Here is a 19,186-nt window from a genome sequence, read left to right as displayed (position 1 = left end):
CATTGGTGTATACCACACAAATTCTTTTATTTGCTTTCTGATTAAAATACAGATCCTGTGTTCAAGCTTCGCCTACAAAGATCTGACAACTCTCTGTTTTACTTCCTGTTTTTAAGAGATCTTTGGTAATCCTCTGGTTTTGTACTAGTGATACACACCTTCAAAACTTTGAAACCTGAAATTTCATTGGCTATATGTAATAGTTACCAGAACAGAAAGTAGAACGGACTGTTGTCAGATCCTTATACACGAAGCTTGGACATAGGGTCTGTATATCAATCTGATTGTTTCACTCATAAACTAAACTTGATTTAAAGTTTGATTGATTGATTGGTGTTTAATGCCACTTTCAGCACTATTGTGCTATTTCGTGGCGGTAAGTTTGTATTTGTGGAGGAAACAGGAGTGCCCGGAGAAAACCACCAACCTTCGATAGGAAAACTGACAATCCTTGTCAATTAGGATTGGAGTCGAGTGCAACTGCACGAGCTGGGTTCGAACTCACAACCTCAGTGTTGACTGGCTAGTGATTACAGTAGTTGAACTACTTAGACCATTCGGCCACCGACGTCCCTTTTAAAGTTTGAGCTTTTTAGTTCAATGTTGAAGTCAACACAAGCCTGAGTATTTTGAAGGCTATTATTTTTTGTTTGTTTGATGCCTTTTCAACAGTGAGGAATCTATAAAAAATCAATATCCAAAAATATCTTATTCACACATTTATTAACTACAGGTCTGCAGTGCTGGATCTAGATTACTTGTACAAGAAGGCATCCATGACAAATTGGTGGCCAAACTGAAAGAGAGGTTAACCCACTTTAGAGTAGGTGATAGTTTAGACAAGACAGTGGATATGGGAGCCATTGTTGATGAATCTCAGAGAAAATCAATTGAAGAATATGTGGAATCTGCTAGACAAGAAGGAGCAGAGGTAGGATAGTAGCAAGTACACAGGTGATTTTAGGAAACAGTAAATATGTTAACTTAGACCTGATGCAGATTTAAAATCAGTAGATACAGGTGTCAAATTATATCTACAGAGGATAGTTTACTGTAAAAGCAGAAATTTTCGTTGGGTATTTAATTTCGTTTATTTCGAGGATAAGAATTATCCACGAAATTAAAACCCCAACGAAAATTTAACTGTAGATTTACATTATTTTATGATCAGACAAAATCATATTGACATTATATAAATGATGAACATAAATGCATACAATGAAATTGATAGGTTAATTGATTAGACAACAATATTAAAACGTTTTCTTTCAGTCAGATGATAATCCTAATCTTTTGTTTGTACAGTAATGAAAAATGATCAAGAACTGTCAATCAATGTCATTTAACAGTCTTATGCGTTTGTAATACCCTCAAGCCGTAAAACAACTATTACACAATCAATGTCCTTGGATAAAACATCAAAGGTGTGTAAGCGTCAGTTAGCGTGTGCTGGTCACAACACTTAATTAGTGCTCACTGTTACTATTAAATGTAGTTATTGATTTTTTCCCAACGGCGAAAGTTAAGATTAGTTTTATTGAGTATTGTCAATAATAAAGTGAGATTTACATAATTTTTTCCTCAACTTAAAAACCACAAAAATTAGTCCCCACGAACTGACTTTTGGGTACAAAACAAGAAATTTTTACCCCACGAAAATTAATGTTTATACAGTATTAATTAACTTACTCATTTAACAAAATATATTTGAAAACTATATGTTAAACATTTCATCTGTTTATTGTAATTTCTGAAAATTTTGCAACATTTTTATTGCATTTTAAATTTTGATAGCATTATTTCTATACAGTATTTCCTGAAATCCTTTAATTAAACTTACATATGAGTCAACTGTCCAACAATCAAAATAATAAATTCATGCAATAATTTCTGAATTTCCAGTATTTTTTTTACTCAAATGTGCTTAATACCACTCATATGCTGAAAGTCTTTTCAGGGGTAAAAGGCTAAATATAACTCAGCTTATCCTTAATCATATTCCTTATATTCCAATTTTGTCATTGTTAAGTAATATACTCTTAATTATTGCTGCCTCAGCATAATTAGATAAATGAGTTGAAAATACTGAAAGATGAATACTTTAAAATTTCTCAAAGGATTCTGTAACTATTTGAAATTAAAAAAAAATGTATTTGTAAAAGTCAAGTTAACTGCTTACATTTGACATGACCTACAAAGTGAACCAAAATATCTTTAAGGTTGCATTAACTTCAAATTTAACACACATTATTAAAACTACATGTAATTTTGAAGGATTAAAAGATTATTTTCTCCCAGAACGAACATAAACCAGGGATTTGCTGGTCAAAACTTTAATAACACAATAATTTGAAGGTAACATGTTTTTAATTACAGATATTCAAGTTTGATCATTGATGATTTAACATTTACATAACCTCACTTGTTTGTAATGTGATGGCATTAACACATCACATGTTTTCTTATAAAGACCTTTTCCAGATTCCAAAGTCACATGACCTTTAATATTTGTTATGTGATCTCATTAAAGGGGCATTAGCTACGAGATATAAAAAAAATTAAAATATGTTTTTTTTTTTTGTTCAATCATCATGATCATTGATGAAAGTGAAATAGTGAAATAATAATTCGATTAAAACAGCCAATTTGGTTCAATTTTGCCAAAAATGAGCTAAGAAACGTTGCTGATGAATTATTCACTTGCAAGTGAATAATTCGACCTCATTAAATCCGAATTTATGTGACCTTCAATTTAACCCCTTAGCTTGAGATGGGTTACGGATGTATTCAGCTATTAAAAGGAAAAGAATGTCAACATTGAAAGTGAAACAAGGATGAACCATTTGGTTGATTGATTCGATCCATAGAATATCATTCTTATACAGGTAAAAACAATGATAAACATACTTTTTAACCTACAGTATGAAATCAAACAGGCCTAGAAAAATCCAATTGCACGTGTTTTTTATTTATTTATATTTACATGTATGTTTATATTAGGATATATGACCATCTGCAGTCTTCGGAGGTCATCTCGATGGTTAATTAGATGACGTCTAGACAACAATACACATGAAATGTTGATACATATTATTGAGTCCATGCTTTGTTAATTGTTTATTTTAGACTTTTTGTAATTTGGATATTCGTTATAGTATGTTATAAATCAAATATGAGAATTTGAGTCAAATCGGTGAACACAAATTTCACAGCTCATGCCCCTTAACAAATCACATGATTTCTCTTACAGATATTCCAGATTTCACCTATACCAAAGAAAGGTTGTTTCTATCCTCCAACTATAATCACCAATGTACAGACAGTATCTAGAGTTGTTGTCGAGGAGGTGAGGTTTATCATTAATCATCAGGCAGTATCCTCATTTACTTCCACCTCAAATGCTTCAAATTCTTAGTTTTAATTATATTTCGAATTGGAATATAACAAAGTTGAGGAAAGCTTAAACTGACATTCATTTTGATTATTATATTGAACACTTTTACGACATAAAGATATTGCCCGATATAACACATTGGATAAAATTTGCAATAATTGTCAAATAATTAGGTTTACTTATTTATTTATATGTTAAATTACGGCTATTCCAGAAATAAGTGAATTTAGGAATCATTGGGCATTTTAAATACTAATACAAAAAAAATGTTATTGTTTCTTAGGGTTTTCATACCAGAAAATAAAGTTATCACACACAATATTTTTTGGAAATACCCACTTACAACTCTGTTTGTTCATTTATGGAATACTTCAAGTTCATAGAGTGATGAAAACAATATTTTTTGTGTAGTTGTCTCATTGATATATTCCTCTCATCTCCTTTTATTTATATTACTAGTAGCATGAACCTTTTTCTACTTTGCAGATATTTGGTCCAGTATTAGTTGTATTACCCTTTAGGACAGCTAAGGAAGCTATTGCCCTGTCTAATAACACTATCTATGGACTAGGAGGGAGTGTTTGGACAGAGAATATTCCATTAGCTCTGGAAGCTGCACTCAGTATCAAGGCTGGGACGGTATGGATCAACTGCCACAATTTGTTTGATTCAGCAGCTGGCTTTGGTGGCTACAAGCAGAGTGGCTATGGTAGAGATGGTGGCAAAGAGGTATGGTTAAATGTAGCTGGTGGCACAGTTTATGTTGTTTGTAAAGGCTTTGGTGTGACTAAATATTTTCCAATACTTCCTTTTTGGTATTATGACATTAGAAGGATATTTATAAGAGGATGGACACGATAACTTTACAAATGAAATGCCAAATGTTCCAGTAAATTTTCAGATTCACATGATTTGCATTTGTCTCTTGAATTCAATAGGGGTTAGACTGTCCATTACGATGGCTTCTAATGATTGTTGGACTAGTATTTTGAATATAGTTTAAACATGCAATATTTAATGACAACTTTCCTATATATATAATGAAATTTATGACTATGTGTATTCATTGATTTTTACAAACCTTTTTGTCTCACAGTGAGACTGTGTTGTATTTCATCAGTCAACAGATATTCACTCACAATTGATAAATGATATAAATTCACTACTCTTCAACAGGGAGTTATGAAACAGTTACACTCTGATTTGAAGATCTCTATTCTTTATTTGTTAATTTTGCTTTCCTCGTATTAATTTAGCAAAATGCTTCATATTTAATTAATTTCGAAATCACTTTTCATAGATGACGTGTTACCTTTATGATAGGCCAATGCAAAACTATAGCCAATTTTTTGAGTTTGCAAGTATTGTTTTTTAGTTGGTTTAGTACCGTTAAATTTGTTAAATAAGCCACGGTTGTTAATATTTTTAGTGGTAAATGTTTTTCAGCTTAACTTTGACTTTTCATAACCTAAGAGATGTCTATTTTGGTAGATTTGTGATCCTGGGTTGCTGTCTTTTTTATGAATTTACGATGTTAGGTTGCTGGCTTATTGACATATTCCCATCATTTCAATAAATTCATATTCATTGATATGATAAGATAAGTAAAAAAATTATTACTGGGGTTATATCTTTATTTAGAGATATGTCAGTATTATAATTCTTTTGCAGGGACTATTTGAGTATGTCAGACCATCCTGGGAAAAGAGGCCCAGACCAGAACCTGTGCAGTTGGACCTAAAAGCTTTTGGACAGATGGTTCAGGCCAGACCAACTATAGGGAACAACCAAAAAAATGAGATTTCAGCAGATGGTAACGTGCCAGGGTAAGTTTACTGTAGGATATTAGTCTGTCATGAAAAGGTTATGTTCAATATAATGGTAAATGTTTTTTTTATATATATCAGACCACCCTTAAAAAATTCTTTGTTTGATGATGCCTATCCATGCCTTGTAGGGTTGGGTAGGTAGGTAAGGATATAATTTTTTGTGCCAATATCATGTTAACTGTTTTAGACAAGAAGGCAACAGAAGGGCATGAACAAATCTTTAAACACAAATTTGAAATGATTTGTGTTATAAAATTTTTTGGGTAGGTAGGCAACATCAAACAATTTGAATTATATTTTTGGCCTCATTTTAAACAGACATGCATTTAATTCTACATGTATGTTCTATCATTCATTATGTATTTTCTTGAAATACTTTACATTTTTGTCGAGCCTGTGAAATTTATTTCGGGAAAGTGAGACAGCGATCCTAGATTCCATTTAGGTTCAGTCTGTGGTTAAAGTTTTTTTAGACTACAATAACTTTGTCAAACCTACATGGAATTTCATGAAATTTGGACAGAAGCTCGTTTATGACCAAAATACAGTATCCATAGCAAAATTTTGAAAATATTTATTTTCATTTTTCCATATTTTACTCATAAATGGACCAGGGCTTCCAAAATAATTTTTAGCCAGCCGGACATTTTATATATTATCCTGATTTTAATCCCTTAAGACAAAATAAACAAAAGGCAATTATGGAAATCAGGTGCCGTTTTGGCCATCCCAATGATTGACATTAAAAAAAAAACGATATTAAACTTTCTTTGATTCAAATTCGAAGTTCTGACGTAAACTGTTAAATTGGCAGTGCATCATTTGAAGTGTGCAACATCAGCGTACTTATATCTGCCTTAGACTCTTTATTTGTGCAAAATAACGATGTCAAAAACTTTACTTTCGTTTTTAAATCTGAAACCGGATGTTATCTTGACAATGGTAAAACATGGACCAGAGACGGATACATTAATTCCGTGTACGTTTGCAAAGCATGAATGAGTGTAAGTAGCTCTTTCTTCGTTATTTCTTCAAGAAAATATTCGAAATAAACAAGAAATAAAGGTATCAATGACAATTTAAGCATTTTTTGAAGAAAATAGGATGCATAATCAAATTTCACACCTGGGCACATGCGCACACGTGTACTAGTTCAAACAGAGACATGTCTCTGGTTCAAACAACGTGGTTATGACGATTTTTCATTTTCACCTTTTTAATTTTTTCATCAAATCATATTTGCAAACGTACTGTATTTCTGATAATTTAAATCTTTTTGAATAATAAATTAGATGCAAACCGCTGAAATGTAAGAAAATAACTTTGAATAGACCGATCAATGTCCGGTTCAAAATAGTTTACCTGTCACTTGAACAGGTAATTTTCAGCTGTTCGACAACTAATTAGCCTTGATTAAAATGAGAAGGTATTAAAGTAGGGGTTGTTTTGATAGTACTTAATGATCATGTCACTTTTATGACCGGAAATGTGTGGCTGTTAAAGGCAAAAGGTTGGGTTAAAAAGATCGCGAATTATGTTAAAATGACCGTCTCTTAAGAAAGCCTTGAAAACTAAAAAGTACATGACCGTTTCATGCTTTGCCCAGCTGGACTTTTACCGGACATTATACAAATGTCCGGAATATATGACCGTTTTGGAAGCCTTGAAATGGACTTAGTTTTTTTTAACAGTTAACATTCAGATTTAGTTTGAGGTTAAAAGTTTTTCAGTCATCAATAACTTTGTCAAACCTTCATGGAAATTTATGAAATTTGGACATAAGCTTTTTTATGACCAAAATACAGTATCCAGAGCAAAATTTTAAAAATATTTATTTTCATTTTTCTGTATTTTTCTGATAAATGGACTTAGTTTGTTTTTACAGTTAACAAGTAGATACAGTCTGGGGTTAAATTTTGTTACACATCATATATTTTGTCAAACCTTCCTAGAGTTTTATGAAACTTTGGCAGAAGCTTTTTAGTGATTAAAAGATATGTCTGAAGCAAACCTTTGAAAATATATTTTTTTCATTTTTATATGCCCGTCAAATTTTTGACGAGCGTATTATGATATACAAATGTCTGGCGTCCGTCCGTCTGTCTGTCCGTCTGTCTGTCTGTCTGTCTGTCTGTCTGTCCGTCTGTCTGTCCGGCGTAAACATGTTGCACCGTATCTTGAGAATGACTTATCCAAATTTCATGAAACTTAACATAGTTGTTTCTTATGATGGTCAAACGATCTGTATACTTTTTGGTGAAAATAAGATTAAAACTTTTTGAGTTACGGGACTTAGTAACTAAAACAGGTGCTTGTTTTTTTTAGCTCACCTGGCCCAAAGGGCCAAGTGAGCTTTTCTCATCACTTGGCGTCCGTCGTCCATCGTCCGCCGTCGTCGTCGTCGTTAGCTTTTTACAAAAATCTTCTCCTCTGAAACCACTGGGCCAAATTTAACCAAACTTGGCCACAATCATCATTAGGGTATCTAGTTTAAAAAATGTGTCCGATGATCCCGCCAACCAACCAAGATGGCCGCCATGGCTAAAAATAGAACATAGGGTTATAATGTAGATTTTGGCTTATATCTCTGAAACCAAAGCATTTAGAGTAAATCTGACATAGGGTAAAACTGATTATCAGGTCAAGATCTATCTGCCCTGAAATTTTCAGACAAATCTGACAACCTGTTGTTGGATTGCTGCCCCTGAATTGGTAATTTTTAGGAAATTTTGCAGTTTTTGGTTATTATCTTGAATATTATTATAGATAGAGATAAACTGTAAACAGCAATAATGTTCAGCAAAGTAAGATCTACAAATATGTTGTCACGACCAAAATTGTCAGTCGACTCCTTTAGGAGTTATTGCCCTTAATAGTCAATTTTTAACAATTTTTCGTAAATTTTTGTAATCTTTTACAAAAATCTTCTTCTCTGAAACTACTGAGACAAATTTAACCATACTTGGCCATAATCATTATTAGGGTATCTAGTTTTAAAAAATTTGTCCGATGACCCTGCCTTCCAACCATCATGGCCAACTTGGTTAAAAATAGAACATAGGGTTAAAATTCAGTTTTTGGTTTATATCTCTGAAACTAAAGCATTTAGAGCAAATCTGACAGGTGGCAAAAATGTTCATCAGATTTAGATTTATCTGCCCTGAAATTTTCAGAAGAATCCAACAAACCCGTTGTTGGGTTGCTGCCCCTGAGTTAGTAATTTTACAAAAATTTTGCAGTTTTTTGTAATTATCTTAGATATCATTATAATATCTAATATCTAATACTATTAATTATTAATTTTAACCTTATTTTACATGATTTCCAAAGCATCAGTAAATACAGGTGAGCGACACAGGCTTGAGAGCCTCTAGTTTCACATGTCGCGCCGTATCTCAAAAACAGTCTATGATTATTGCTTAAAACTTTACACACTTCTTAGTTATATTAACCTTAAGATCTGTATACTTTTTGGTGATGATTCAAAATTTTATTTTTGAGTTATTGAGTATTTTGTAAAAAAAGGGGGAGTGGTTTTTCACATATCACGCCGTATCTCAAAAACGATTTATGATTTTTGCTTAAAATTTTACACACTTCTTAGTTATATTAATCTAAAGATCTGTATACTTTTTGGTTTTGATTCAAAATTTTATTTTTGAGATATTGATTTTTTTTTTTTTTTAAAGGGGGGGTTTTCACATGTCGCGCCGTATCTCAAAAACGATTTATGATTATTGCTTAAAATTTTACACACTTCTTAGTTATATTAATCTAAAGATCTGTATACTTTTTGGTTTTGATTCAAAATTTTATTTCAGAGATATTGAGTTTTTTGTAAAAAAAAAAAGGGGGGTTTCGCATGTCACGCCGTATGTCAGAAACTATTTATGCTTATTGCATAAAAATTCACACACAAGAGGACAGGCGTATCATGCGCTCATGGCGCAGCTGTTTATTAGTATATTTTTCTGATAGATGGACTTAGTTTTTTACAGTTAACATTTACAGACAGTCTGGGATTAAAATTTTTTGACATGATTAATTTGTAAACCATTATGGATTGTTATGAAACTTGGACAGAAGCTAATCTTCAAGACCATGAAATAGCATCTAATGAAAAAGTTTTATTTTTTTTTTAATTCTGTATTTTACTGATAAATGGCCATACTTTTTAAGTCAACATAACACTTTTACACTGACAGCAGCAATTGCAGGCAAGACACAGGGTTCCGCGGAACCCCTTACAAATTTTTACATACAATAAAACTCAAAAATGACATGATTTTAAAAATGTATAATTCCAAACATATTTTACAGGTTTTTGTTCCGTTTTTGCACTTATATTGATATAGCTGCCTGCAGCAATCATTGCACATTATAGAGAGCAATTTTATGTAGTAATATATCCATGATCTATTACTACCTGTTGGCTTAGTGCTGTACATGTCAGATCTCCTTTCAATGTAAATTTAAAAAGCAAATATGAGAAAATTAATGCATGCATTTATTAAAGCAAAACTCAACTAATTTATAGAATGAATAAATAAATAACACACAACCTCTTTCATGTTGCTGTAGAATTTAGTCAATATTGAAAAGGGAGTTTTTTATTTGGTCGTATATTGGTGTCACATCGTCGTCGTCGTCCGTAGACATTTGGTTTCCGGACAATAACTTTAGTAAATGTAAATAGAAATCTATGAAATTCAAACACAAGGTTTATAACCACGAAAGGAAGGTTGGGATTAATTTTGGGGGTTATAGTTCTTACAGTTTCGGAATAAGGGGCCAAAAAGGTGTCCAAATAAGCATTTTTCTAGTTTCCAGACAATAACTTGTGGAACGGTGTATAGATCTCTCTGAAATTATACCACAAGTTTCTATACCACAAAGGGATGGTTAGGATTGGCTTTGGGGGGTTTTGGCTCAAACCGTTTAGGAATTAGGGGCAAAAAAGTGAGAAAAAACAAGGGTGTCCTGGTTAATGGACAATTACTTAGGGCTTTTCCATTAAAATGTATGTGGGAGGGTACGTAGGAAAGGAAGTTTAATTATTGAATGTGGGTCATGGATCTTTTTTCAGTATGCGTCTATTACCAAATATGCAAAATTATCTAAAAAATGGTTCTTGGTTGTAGGGATATTTTGAAATTCCCTTCCTACTCTCCCGCATACATTTTAATGGAATTGCCCTTAAGTACAAATTACAGTGTAAGGGAGGTAATTCAATGTTGTGTTTGAATTACCTCCCTTACACTGCTTTTAAATTATGTGTATTGTCTTGAGGTGATTAGCTGTCAATTTATTTTTAGAAGTTACTATTTTAATAATTTTAAAAATGCTGATTAAGGTAAATTAATTTTAGCCATGATTATGTATGTCATTTTCTATTTTAAGACTTTTATGATGTATTTAAATGGGTAATTATGGTTGCAAACTCCATTGGAAATTTGAATTGAGATTATGACCATATCTTGATGGAAAGAATTTTTTTTTGGAAAAAGGGGGGTGGGGGAGAGGTTCAAAAATTGGTGGTGGGGGGTGGGGGGATGGGGACAATTTTTTACTCCACAAGATTTTTTTTTTTGAAAAAAAAGGGTGGGTGGGTGGGGAGGACAATTCGCAACAGCATAGTGTAATGCACAAAAGCAAAAAATTGAATATAAATTCAAATCATATAAACAATTCTAAGTTCTTTGACTACAGTTATTCTGTGTCAGAAACCTATTATGTGTCAAATATTTAATTACAATCCAAATTCAGACCTGTATCAAGCGCGAATAGTGTGTCCATTTTTGCCCCATCTGTTCAGGGTTGGACCTCTGGGGTCATATCCAGCTGCAGGCGAAGCAATTTATTAATTATTGTAATGTTTGTCAAATAACATTTTTCACAATAATGTTAAAAAGTCTCTGAATTTTAATTTTTTAAACAACAGGTTATAATTATTTTGATTTAAGACTTTAAGCACTCTGTATTTTTGACAGAATTGACAGAACATTTAAGATGTATTATGGTGGTAAACAAGCCAGACCAGATGCACCCTACTCCAGACCTGTGGTGAGCCCAAATGGTACTGTTATAGCCCATGTTGGTGAGGGTAACAGAAAGGATGTCAGGAATGCAGTAGAGGCTGCACATGCTGCTGCTGCAGGGTAGGTAGCCCCTTAGTGAGCCCAATGGTTCTGTATAGCCCTGATTGCTGAGTGTGTATCAGTCCATGTGATTAGGTCCAATGGTATTGTAAAAGCCAAATTGTTAGCCCCCACCACTTGTTTAAGGAGGCATTAAGGTTTACCCTTGTCTGTGTGTACTTACAGGGCTCACACTAGCAGGCGACAAAGTCGCTTTCCCGTCAGTCACTTCGCTTTGCCTGCCCGTCAAAAGCGATATCTAGTCGCCTTGGTGTTCACAATAGTTGCTTGCAGTTGCTTTCGTCATTGATGATTTCCCATATTTACCAAGTCAATGAAACAGCATACTTTTCATTTAAAAGTGAAGAAATTCAAAGACATAAACGATTTATATCTTTAGAAAAGATGTGAAAGTATTGACTTTACAGATTGGTCGTATGTTATTTCAAAGAAACAACTTCTATGAAGTATACTATCTTTCACTTCTGGTACTTGTTACTTGAGATCGTATATCAAAACATTCTGATTTTCGGCAAAATAAGATTGTTACTTCTTTAGAAAGTGATCAAAATTGCTTTTAGTTAATGTATGGTCCATTAATTGCATTAAAAGCGTCATATTCCTTTCCGTATCGCTTGTCAAACATTGTTTATTTTAGTAAATTTTCTTCGCCATTGAAATATTTGTACGAACCACAGATCAGAGGCGGGATTCATCGGAAGCGGACCAGCTATAACCGAAATCCGTATTCTTACGATAATAACTATTGACACTTGAATTGAACAGCTGACAAAAGAATAATGATCCCAAAAGTGAAAATTACGAATTCCACACTCATTAACAAACTTTTGGTTAGATCTCCTTGCTAAATGTATACATTTTCATGTAAATACATTGTTTCAATTTATTGATTAAAGATGCTTAACTTTGTTTAATTTTATATCTTTTTAATGAGAAACAATGAATTTTATTATTATGATAAACAGAATAGTTTTTTAATTGCATTTCAATTGATTTATGATACTTTTTTTTTCCTTTTTGATATAAAAAAGTTCTTTTTTATAAATGACTATTTAAGACATAAACTGAAACAACTGTTACTTTAATTGATTCAGGTATGAATTGAGCACCTATTTAAAAAAAAAAAAAAAGGTAACATAGGACCCTTTATATTATAGTAAAAACCAAACATTGAAGCGCCACGAGCGAACGAGCACTTCTCTTTCAAATCTCACCACTTCTCCCTATCAGTTTCAAAATGAGAAGTCACTTCTCCCTATAATTCTGAAGTAGTGTGAGCCCTGACTTATGTGCGTCAATACGTACATACGTCCCAAAATTAGTTTTCCTTCCCTAACTTTAGTTTGCCTCAACTAAATATTATGAAACTTATACTCAATGCTTATTACCACCTAACACAGACTTAAGTTCGAAAATTTGGATTATGCCATTTTCATCATTCTCGAGTTATGTCCCTTTATAAATGGAAAAATTGTTGAATTTGCAGTTTCTGCACTCTAACTTTTACTTTTGCTGCAACCTAATCTTATAAAACATATACACTATGCTTATTTCCACCAAACACAGATTTAGTTTGAATTTGAGTCGGGTCACTTTCAATTTCCTCTAGTTATGTCCCTTTATAAATAGAAAAATTGCTGAATTTGCTGCCTAAGGTGGCATCTGTGTCCTATGGATACTTTCTTCTAATATAGTTTCTAGAGTCTGCATTGGTGGTGTCAACAGTTGTTGAAGTTTGTGAATACTAATCATTTATAGGTTGCACAGGTTAGACATATGTGTATGTAGAAAGTTAATTGTTAATTTAATCAATTCCTATGGATAGACCTAGTGGTACATATATCCTATGTCAATGAGTGTATTTGTCCCTGATTATAACCCCAGTAATCTTACAGGCCATTATGATGATGTGAAGTACTAGTTGTAATGTTTCAGCCCATGTTGATTATGGAAAATGTTGTCCCTTTAGTGTGCTCTAATGGGACTTACATATATGTGTAGACTGTAGAATCACTATTGTGAGCATAAGTGGTACTGGATTTCCCCGATGTTGCCGATTGTCTAAAGTCCTTGACTTTTGATGGCCAATATTGCTAGGAAAAGAAATCCTGTGGCGAGCCCTATTTGTATTATTCCAGCCATGTTAAAGAGTCTAAATGAAATACATTATTTCTGTAACATAGTGTACCAAGACTCATGGATCCCTCATTTAGGAGGATTGGTTAAGAAATTGTAAGTTTTTATTAATTTTTTTTTTAAATCATATAATAGCTTATTCATTGCTTGTTGATTAGATGTCTCTGATTTTAATTTATATGTTTGAATAGTTGGGGTAAGAGAGCAGCACATAACAGAGCACAGATAGTATACTACATGGCTGAGAACCTTGAGTTACGACGAGATGAAGTGGCTAACAGGATACATCAGATGACGGGACGATCCATGGACGACTGTAGGACTGAAGTGGACCTGTCAGTACAGAGACTGTTCCACTGGGGTGCATACTGTGATAAATATGGAGGCTCTGTACAGGTTGGTATCTCTAAGATTTTCTTTAATCGCCATAATAAATAATTAGTAATGGATTTTTATAGATTTACAGAAATATTACTTAAAATGTTTTATCATCAATTAACTGTAATCATACATTAATGAGCTTAGTTGTGCATAAAGTGAGGATTAAGACTTAAGTGAGCAACTCAAAACTACTCATTTGAAGTCTTGTCTTGTAGATAAAGATCGAAATAAAAAAATAAAAAATCTAAATTTTCTAAAAACTGAGAAATTATTTACTTATGTTATATAAAGGTTGTGTTATTTTCTTTCAACATGCATTTGAAACAGTGTCAATTATTTTTTGCTGCTGAAAACCACAGGAAAATTGTTACTGTGCAAAGAAATAACAAAGAGACAAAAAAGAAATTTTATAAAATAATAGAGGATTACATACAAATACATCAATGTAAGACCAGAATATCAACCACGACCCATATATATACATATGAGGATTGACTTTAGCCTTACCAAGCTAAGCAAGAGTTGTGTCCCTTGGTCTGTCAAACTTCCGGTATTCGTTTGAGTCGAACTACAGGTATCTCAAAATATTTCTCTGGTTCAGCAGACTTCGAGATAACTTCAGTCGACTGTATATAAATTTTTCAGAATATGTAAAAACTTTGATTTTCTTTTTATATGAATACACCAACAACAAGTGAACTTGAAAATAGTTTACAATCCATTGGGTGTTTTGAAAAAATTTCTGAGCTGTATACTGTTAATTTAGAAATTTTATTTGGGAATTTTGAAGAATTAACTAATTTGTAAGATTGATTGTTGGGATTTAAGGAAAATCTGCATATAGTTATGCAGATTTTAGGAAAAGCCACATACATGTATATGTATCAGAGATCAGAATGAGAGTTTTTTTATTATTATGATACTCATTCAGTCGCATTATTCGCATTAATAAACACCTCTCAATAATTTCTGAATTTACTGTATTATCTATTTTCTATTTTGACAGGAGACAACATTGTATGGTTGTACAGTTAAAGTCCATGAGCCTATGGGTGTGATTGGTATTGCATGTCCAGATGATTATCCCTTGTTAGGCTTTGTGTCACTGTTTGCTCCAGCTGTAATTAGAGGGAATGTCATAGTTATTGTACCAAGTGAGAAATACCCACTGTCAGCTTTAGATTTGTACCAGGTAAGAGGTCTTGTTTGGTTTTTCTGATGAAATGTACGTCTGATTTCATGACGGAAAGTGTCAAATATGAAGTGATAATTCAATAATTGTATTACAAAGAATTCCTTTTCAAAACCTGTTTACAGATGAAAAATGTATATACATAAATGAGGGTTGAATATGAAATATATATATGAAAACAACATGGGATGCATGTACATGAAATGAAAATCTCTGAAAATATGATATAACCCATAAAGGGACTGCATGTTAAACTTATAGCCATCTTTATAACTGCTTCACTAAAAAATATTGGATATAAAACTGATAAAGGGGGCAACGATTTTGGTCTTCAGGTTCAGCACCTTTTCTTTTTTTATTACATAATTTACAACAAATCTCCCAAGTGAAACCACCATAACACTCCTTTTAAAAGTTTCTTGTTCCCTGTCTCTATTATACTTGTAATATTGGAAAATATTATTGTATTACAGGTATTTGACACATCTGACCTTCCAGGAGGTGTTGTCAACATTTTGACTGGAGATCGTAACCACTTGGCCAAATATCTTACTGAGCATCAGGATATCCAGTCCATGTGGTACTTCGGAACTGCAGAGGGGTCCAAATTTGTGGAATATATGTCTGCCGAGAATGTGAAGAGGACCTGGGTGAACTATGGACTGGCCAGAGATTGGACTGACCCAGAACAAGGACAAGGAGAAGAGTTCCTGTATCAATCAATACAGTGTAAAAATATCTGGATTCCAATGGGGGACATCTTTGCAAATTAAAGAAAAATATGACAGAGACGTCTTGAGTGAATTAATATATGACAGTCATGTCCTGTAATTTTTTTCTTTGGATTTTGGATAGATCTGTTCATTTTATTGAATTAACAATTAATATCTGGAATTATGTACATAAGGACAAACAAATTACTGGTCAGCATAGATACATTCTCAAATAGTTTCAGTATTGTTTAGATATTTAATTTTAAGTCATGTTTTAAGAATGTTAATATTTAATCATGTAAACCGTCCAAACTTACATTCTAGCTGGAGTTGTTAGATAGATAACCCCATTTTCTTGTCTGAAAAGATAGCTTAAGTCATGAATAGAAAGGGTTGTGATTAGTATTACAAAGGTTCAATGTATAATAAAAGGAGAAAATATGATTAGGCTACATCTGGTTTCCAGAATATTTGAAAATCATTAATTATTTAAAGTTTATCAAATAACATAATGTAAACCAACTTATTTTCGCACATACTTCATTTTATGTTAAGTACTTTCGAGCCAACATTGCAGCAATTTATTTTCAAGATTTTTTCACTTTCTTGATATTAAAGCGAAGTTTATTTTTCACATATTGATATTCATGTTATTTTTCTACTCGTGAAAGTCACAAAAATAAGTCGCTTGTGAAAATTAATATTTCCGTCAGATTTTGGTCATGATACATTTAGATTTTATTATGGTACCTTTCATATCTCTTCCTTTAAAAATTGCATCTTAATGAAACTATTTAAAAAAGAATTATATATTCACTAAAATATCTTCTGATTTAAGTAATGAAAATGTTTGGTTTTTAGGTAATATCTATATTTTTGAAGTTTAACAGATGCTAAACATTTATGACTTTTATATATTATTTGGTATGATTTATCATGTTTACCTGAAAATCTAGTCTTCCATTCATTTATATTATTAATGTATATAGTTCAAAGGAGGGGTGATCCATGCAGTGTATATATGCATATTATATATTAAATTAACTGCCAGCATTTAATTATGTTTTAGTGGTGCTTGTTGTATTATGAAATATACCATTTGAGAGCAAGTATAAGATATGCCTAAATCTTCATGATTACATTACATTTAGATAGGCTGAGCTTGAACTATAGTAATATTTTTATTTTGTTTTGAGATTTGATATTTCACTGTAATTAGCATTCAATATTTCGCTTCTACTTCTACCACTAAGTGACCACCGTTGACTAAGGTTGACTATCCTGTCACTGTTTGGAGTGTGCTTTGTATAAGTTTGTCACCAGCAAAAATCTTTACTTCCTGGTTTGAAATTTTTTTATAGGAGGGTAAGCCTAGCGTTTTTTCTTCTCTCCTCTAGTGTTGGCCATATATTCCTTTTATGATATGCATGACAATCATATATCAAATGGTTTTGGTGTATGTAAAGGATATTCATCTATAGGACATATCTTATGGGAATGGTTATTTTGATAAAATGCTATAGATGTACATATACATGTCTAAGAATTTGATTTAGGTAAGCAGTGCTTGTTTATACATGTATCAATATTTTAAGGAGACAATTCTTTTAGTTTCACTTTAATTGATTTTTTAAGGCAGCTCTTTGAATTTAATATACAATCAGGTAAATCATGCTTTAAATATATGTATTTTATTCAGTTTTCCTATATTATTTTTTTCAGTAGGAATGTCTGGAAAAGTGGCATAAGTTTTGGACCTAACATCCCTACTTGAAATGTATTCAAAACGATCCAATAATTATGTTTCAATTTTGAACTATCTCCATTTTTCCAGTTAAAGAATAGTAACAAAAAATACCTCAAATGTAAAATATGTTCTGTTACCTATTGTAAATAGAGAATATCAAATGGGTTTTTCAATATTAAGGTGTGTGATATTAAAAAAGCCATATCATATACTTTATTATATTCTTTAGGTAGAAGTTTTTCATGCTACGTGATGTTATACAGATTAGGAGTTTGATAAAGCCATGATTGATATCAATGACATGAAGTCATACAGAATAGGGGTTTGATAAAGCATTTAAAACCATGACTGATTTAGACATTATCACTGATGGCTGATACAGCACAATTGTCATTGATTGTATAACACATACAGTTCAACTGTATTTACTACTAATAATAACAAATGCATTATACATATGTCTAATAAGTCCAATACTGATTAATAAGTGATGCCATTAGTTGTTTCGCTTCTCCTTTTTAAAATGTTGTATTACAGTGTTTGTACTTATTTTTGCAGTGTAAATTACTCTGTCACATATTTCACACAGGATGTTGTGAAAAATGAAAGAAGATAGAGATTCCACCACTGCATCAAGTGTGTTACGATATTTCTCCACTCGAGACAGTTAAATTTTAATATTTACAGGGTGAAGCTTGCTGATCTTTTTAAATAATTAAAATTTAACTGTTGAGAGTGGAGAAATATCGTAATACATGAGTTATATATGGTGGTGGAATCTGTTTCTCTAATGATTTTTAAACGATATCCAAACAAAGTTTATCCTTCTTTTTCAAAGATTTGCAGAAAGTCGTGTTCTTTATATGTGATGTCATCAGGCATGGTCGCCTTTTTTCATGACGTCACAATAGGAAATTCAGAAGAAACCAAGAAAATTTGACGTCATAAATAAATTTCTACCAATCATTTGACGAGAACAAAGTTTTCTCAAGAGATGAAAAGTATTTTTCTTACTCTGAACGAGAAATGTGAAAAAAACATTCAAATTAGAGAAAGTATATATTGTTGTTGTTGCATAATAGCTGTGGACACATTTTTGTAGTTCATAAACTGTTTTTTTAATGTACAAATTCAGGAAAAAAAGTTCACATTTTAAAAAAGACAAATATGTTTGTTTTGTAGTTGAAATTATATTATTTTGAATCTCAGTTTATAGTTTTGTATAATATGAATTCATTTTAAGGTACACTTTTTGTTTATAGTGCTAAACTGTTTGTTTTATATAATATTCAGGAACTATAATAAAATTGTTGATTGTTGATATTGTATTCTTTGTTGATTCTAGTGTAATTTCTGATAAGGCCACTGTACAAGATTTTCAATTTATGGCATTCAATATTTTTAATCCCATTTTCTTCCCTTTTTAAATGCCCCAGAGATATTGAGCTGTTCAAGGAAACTGGAAACTAAGGACAAGGTAGTTTCTCACAAAATGATGAAGGCAGAAGCAGGTCCAGTAACCCCTTGACCCCGCTTGACTGGTATGTCAGTCTGTCTGTCTGTTTGTCTGTCTTTCTGTCAAATATTTCTTGGCTTCTATGAAAGGGAATGATTTAATATTTAGTCTGCAGCTTGA

The 19,186-nt window shown here is 32.1% G+C and overlaps 1 protein-coding gene across 1 annotated transcript in view; it reads left to right on the top strand.

Annotated features, from left to right (window-relative positions):
• LOC127726572 (aldehyde dehydrogenase family 16 member A1-like) overlaps window positions 1-18,871 on the top strand; it is a 35,186-nt gene extending 16,315 nt beyond the window's left edge. Inside the window, exons 7-14 of the mRNA XM_052233987.1 lie at window positions 734-931; window positions 3,251-3,346; window positions 3,881-4,123; window positions 5,066-5,220; window positions 11,214-11,381; window positions 13,709-13,913; window positions 14,905-15,090; window positions 15,564-18,871. Of these exons, the coding sequence (XP_052089947.1) occupies window positions 734-931; window positions 3,251-3,346; window positions 3,881-4,123; window positions 5,066-5,220; window positions 11,214-11,381; window positions 13,709-13,913; window positions 14,905-15,090; window positions 15,564-15,863 (1,551 nt within the window). The 3' untranslated portion in view covers window positions 15,864-18,871. The remainder of the gene's footprint in view (window positions 1-733; window positions 932-3,250; window positions 3,347-3,880; window positions 4,124-5,065; window positions 5,221-11,213; window positions 11,382-13,708; window positions 13,914-14,904; window positions 15,091-15,563) is intronic.
• The last annotated feature ends 315 nt before the right edge of the window (window positions 18,872-19,186 follow it).

The sequence above is a fragment of the Mytilus californianus genome, unplaced genomic scaffold (assembly GCF_021869535.1).
Source record: "Mytilus californianus isolate M0D057914Y unplaced genomic scaffold, xbMytCali1.0.p SCAF_18, whole genome shotgun sequence".
NCBI lineage: Eukaryota > Metazoa > Mollusca > Bivalvia > Mytilida > Mytilidae > Mytilus > Mytilus californianus.
This window is presented reverse-complemented; position numbering and strand designations above follow the sequence as displayed.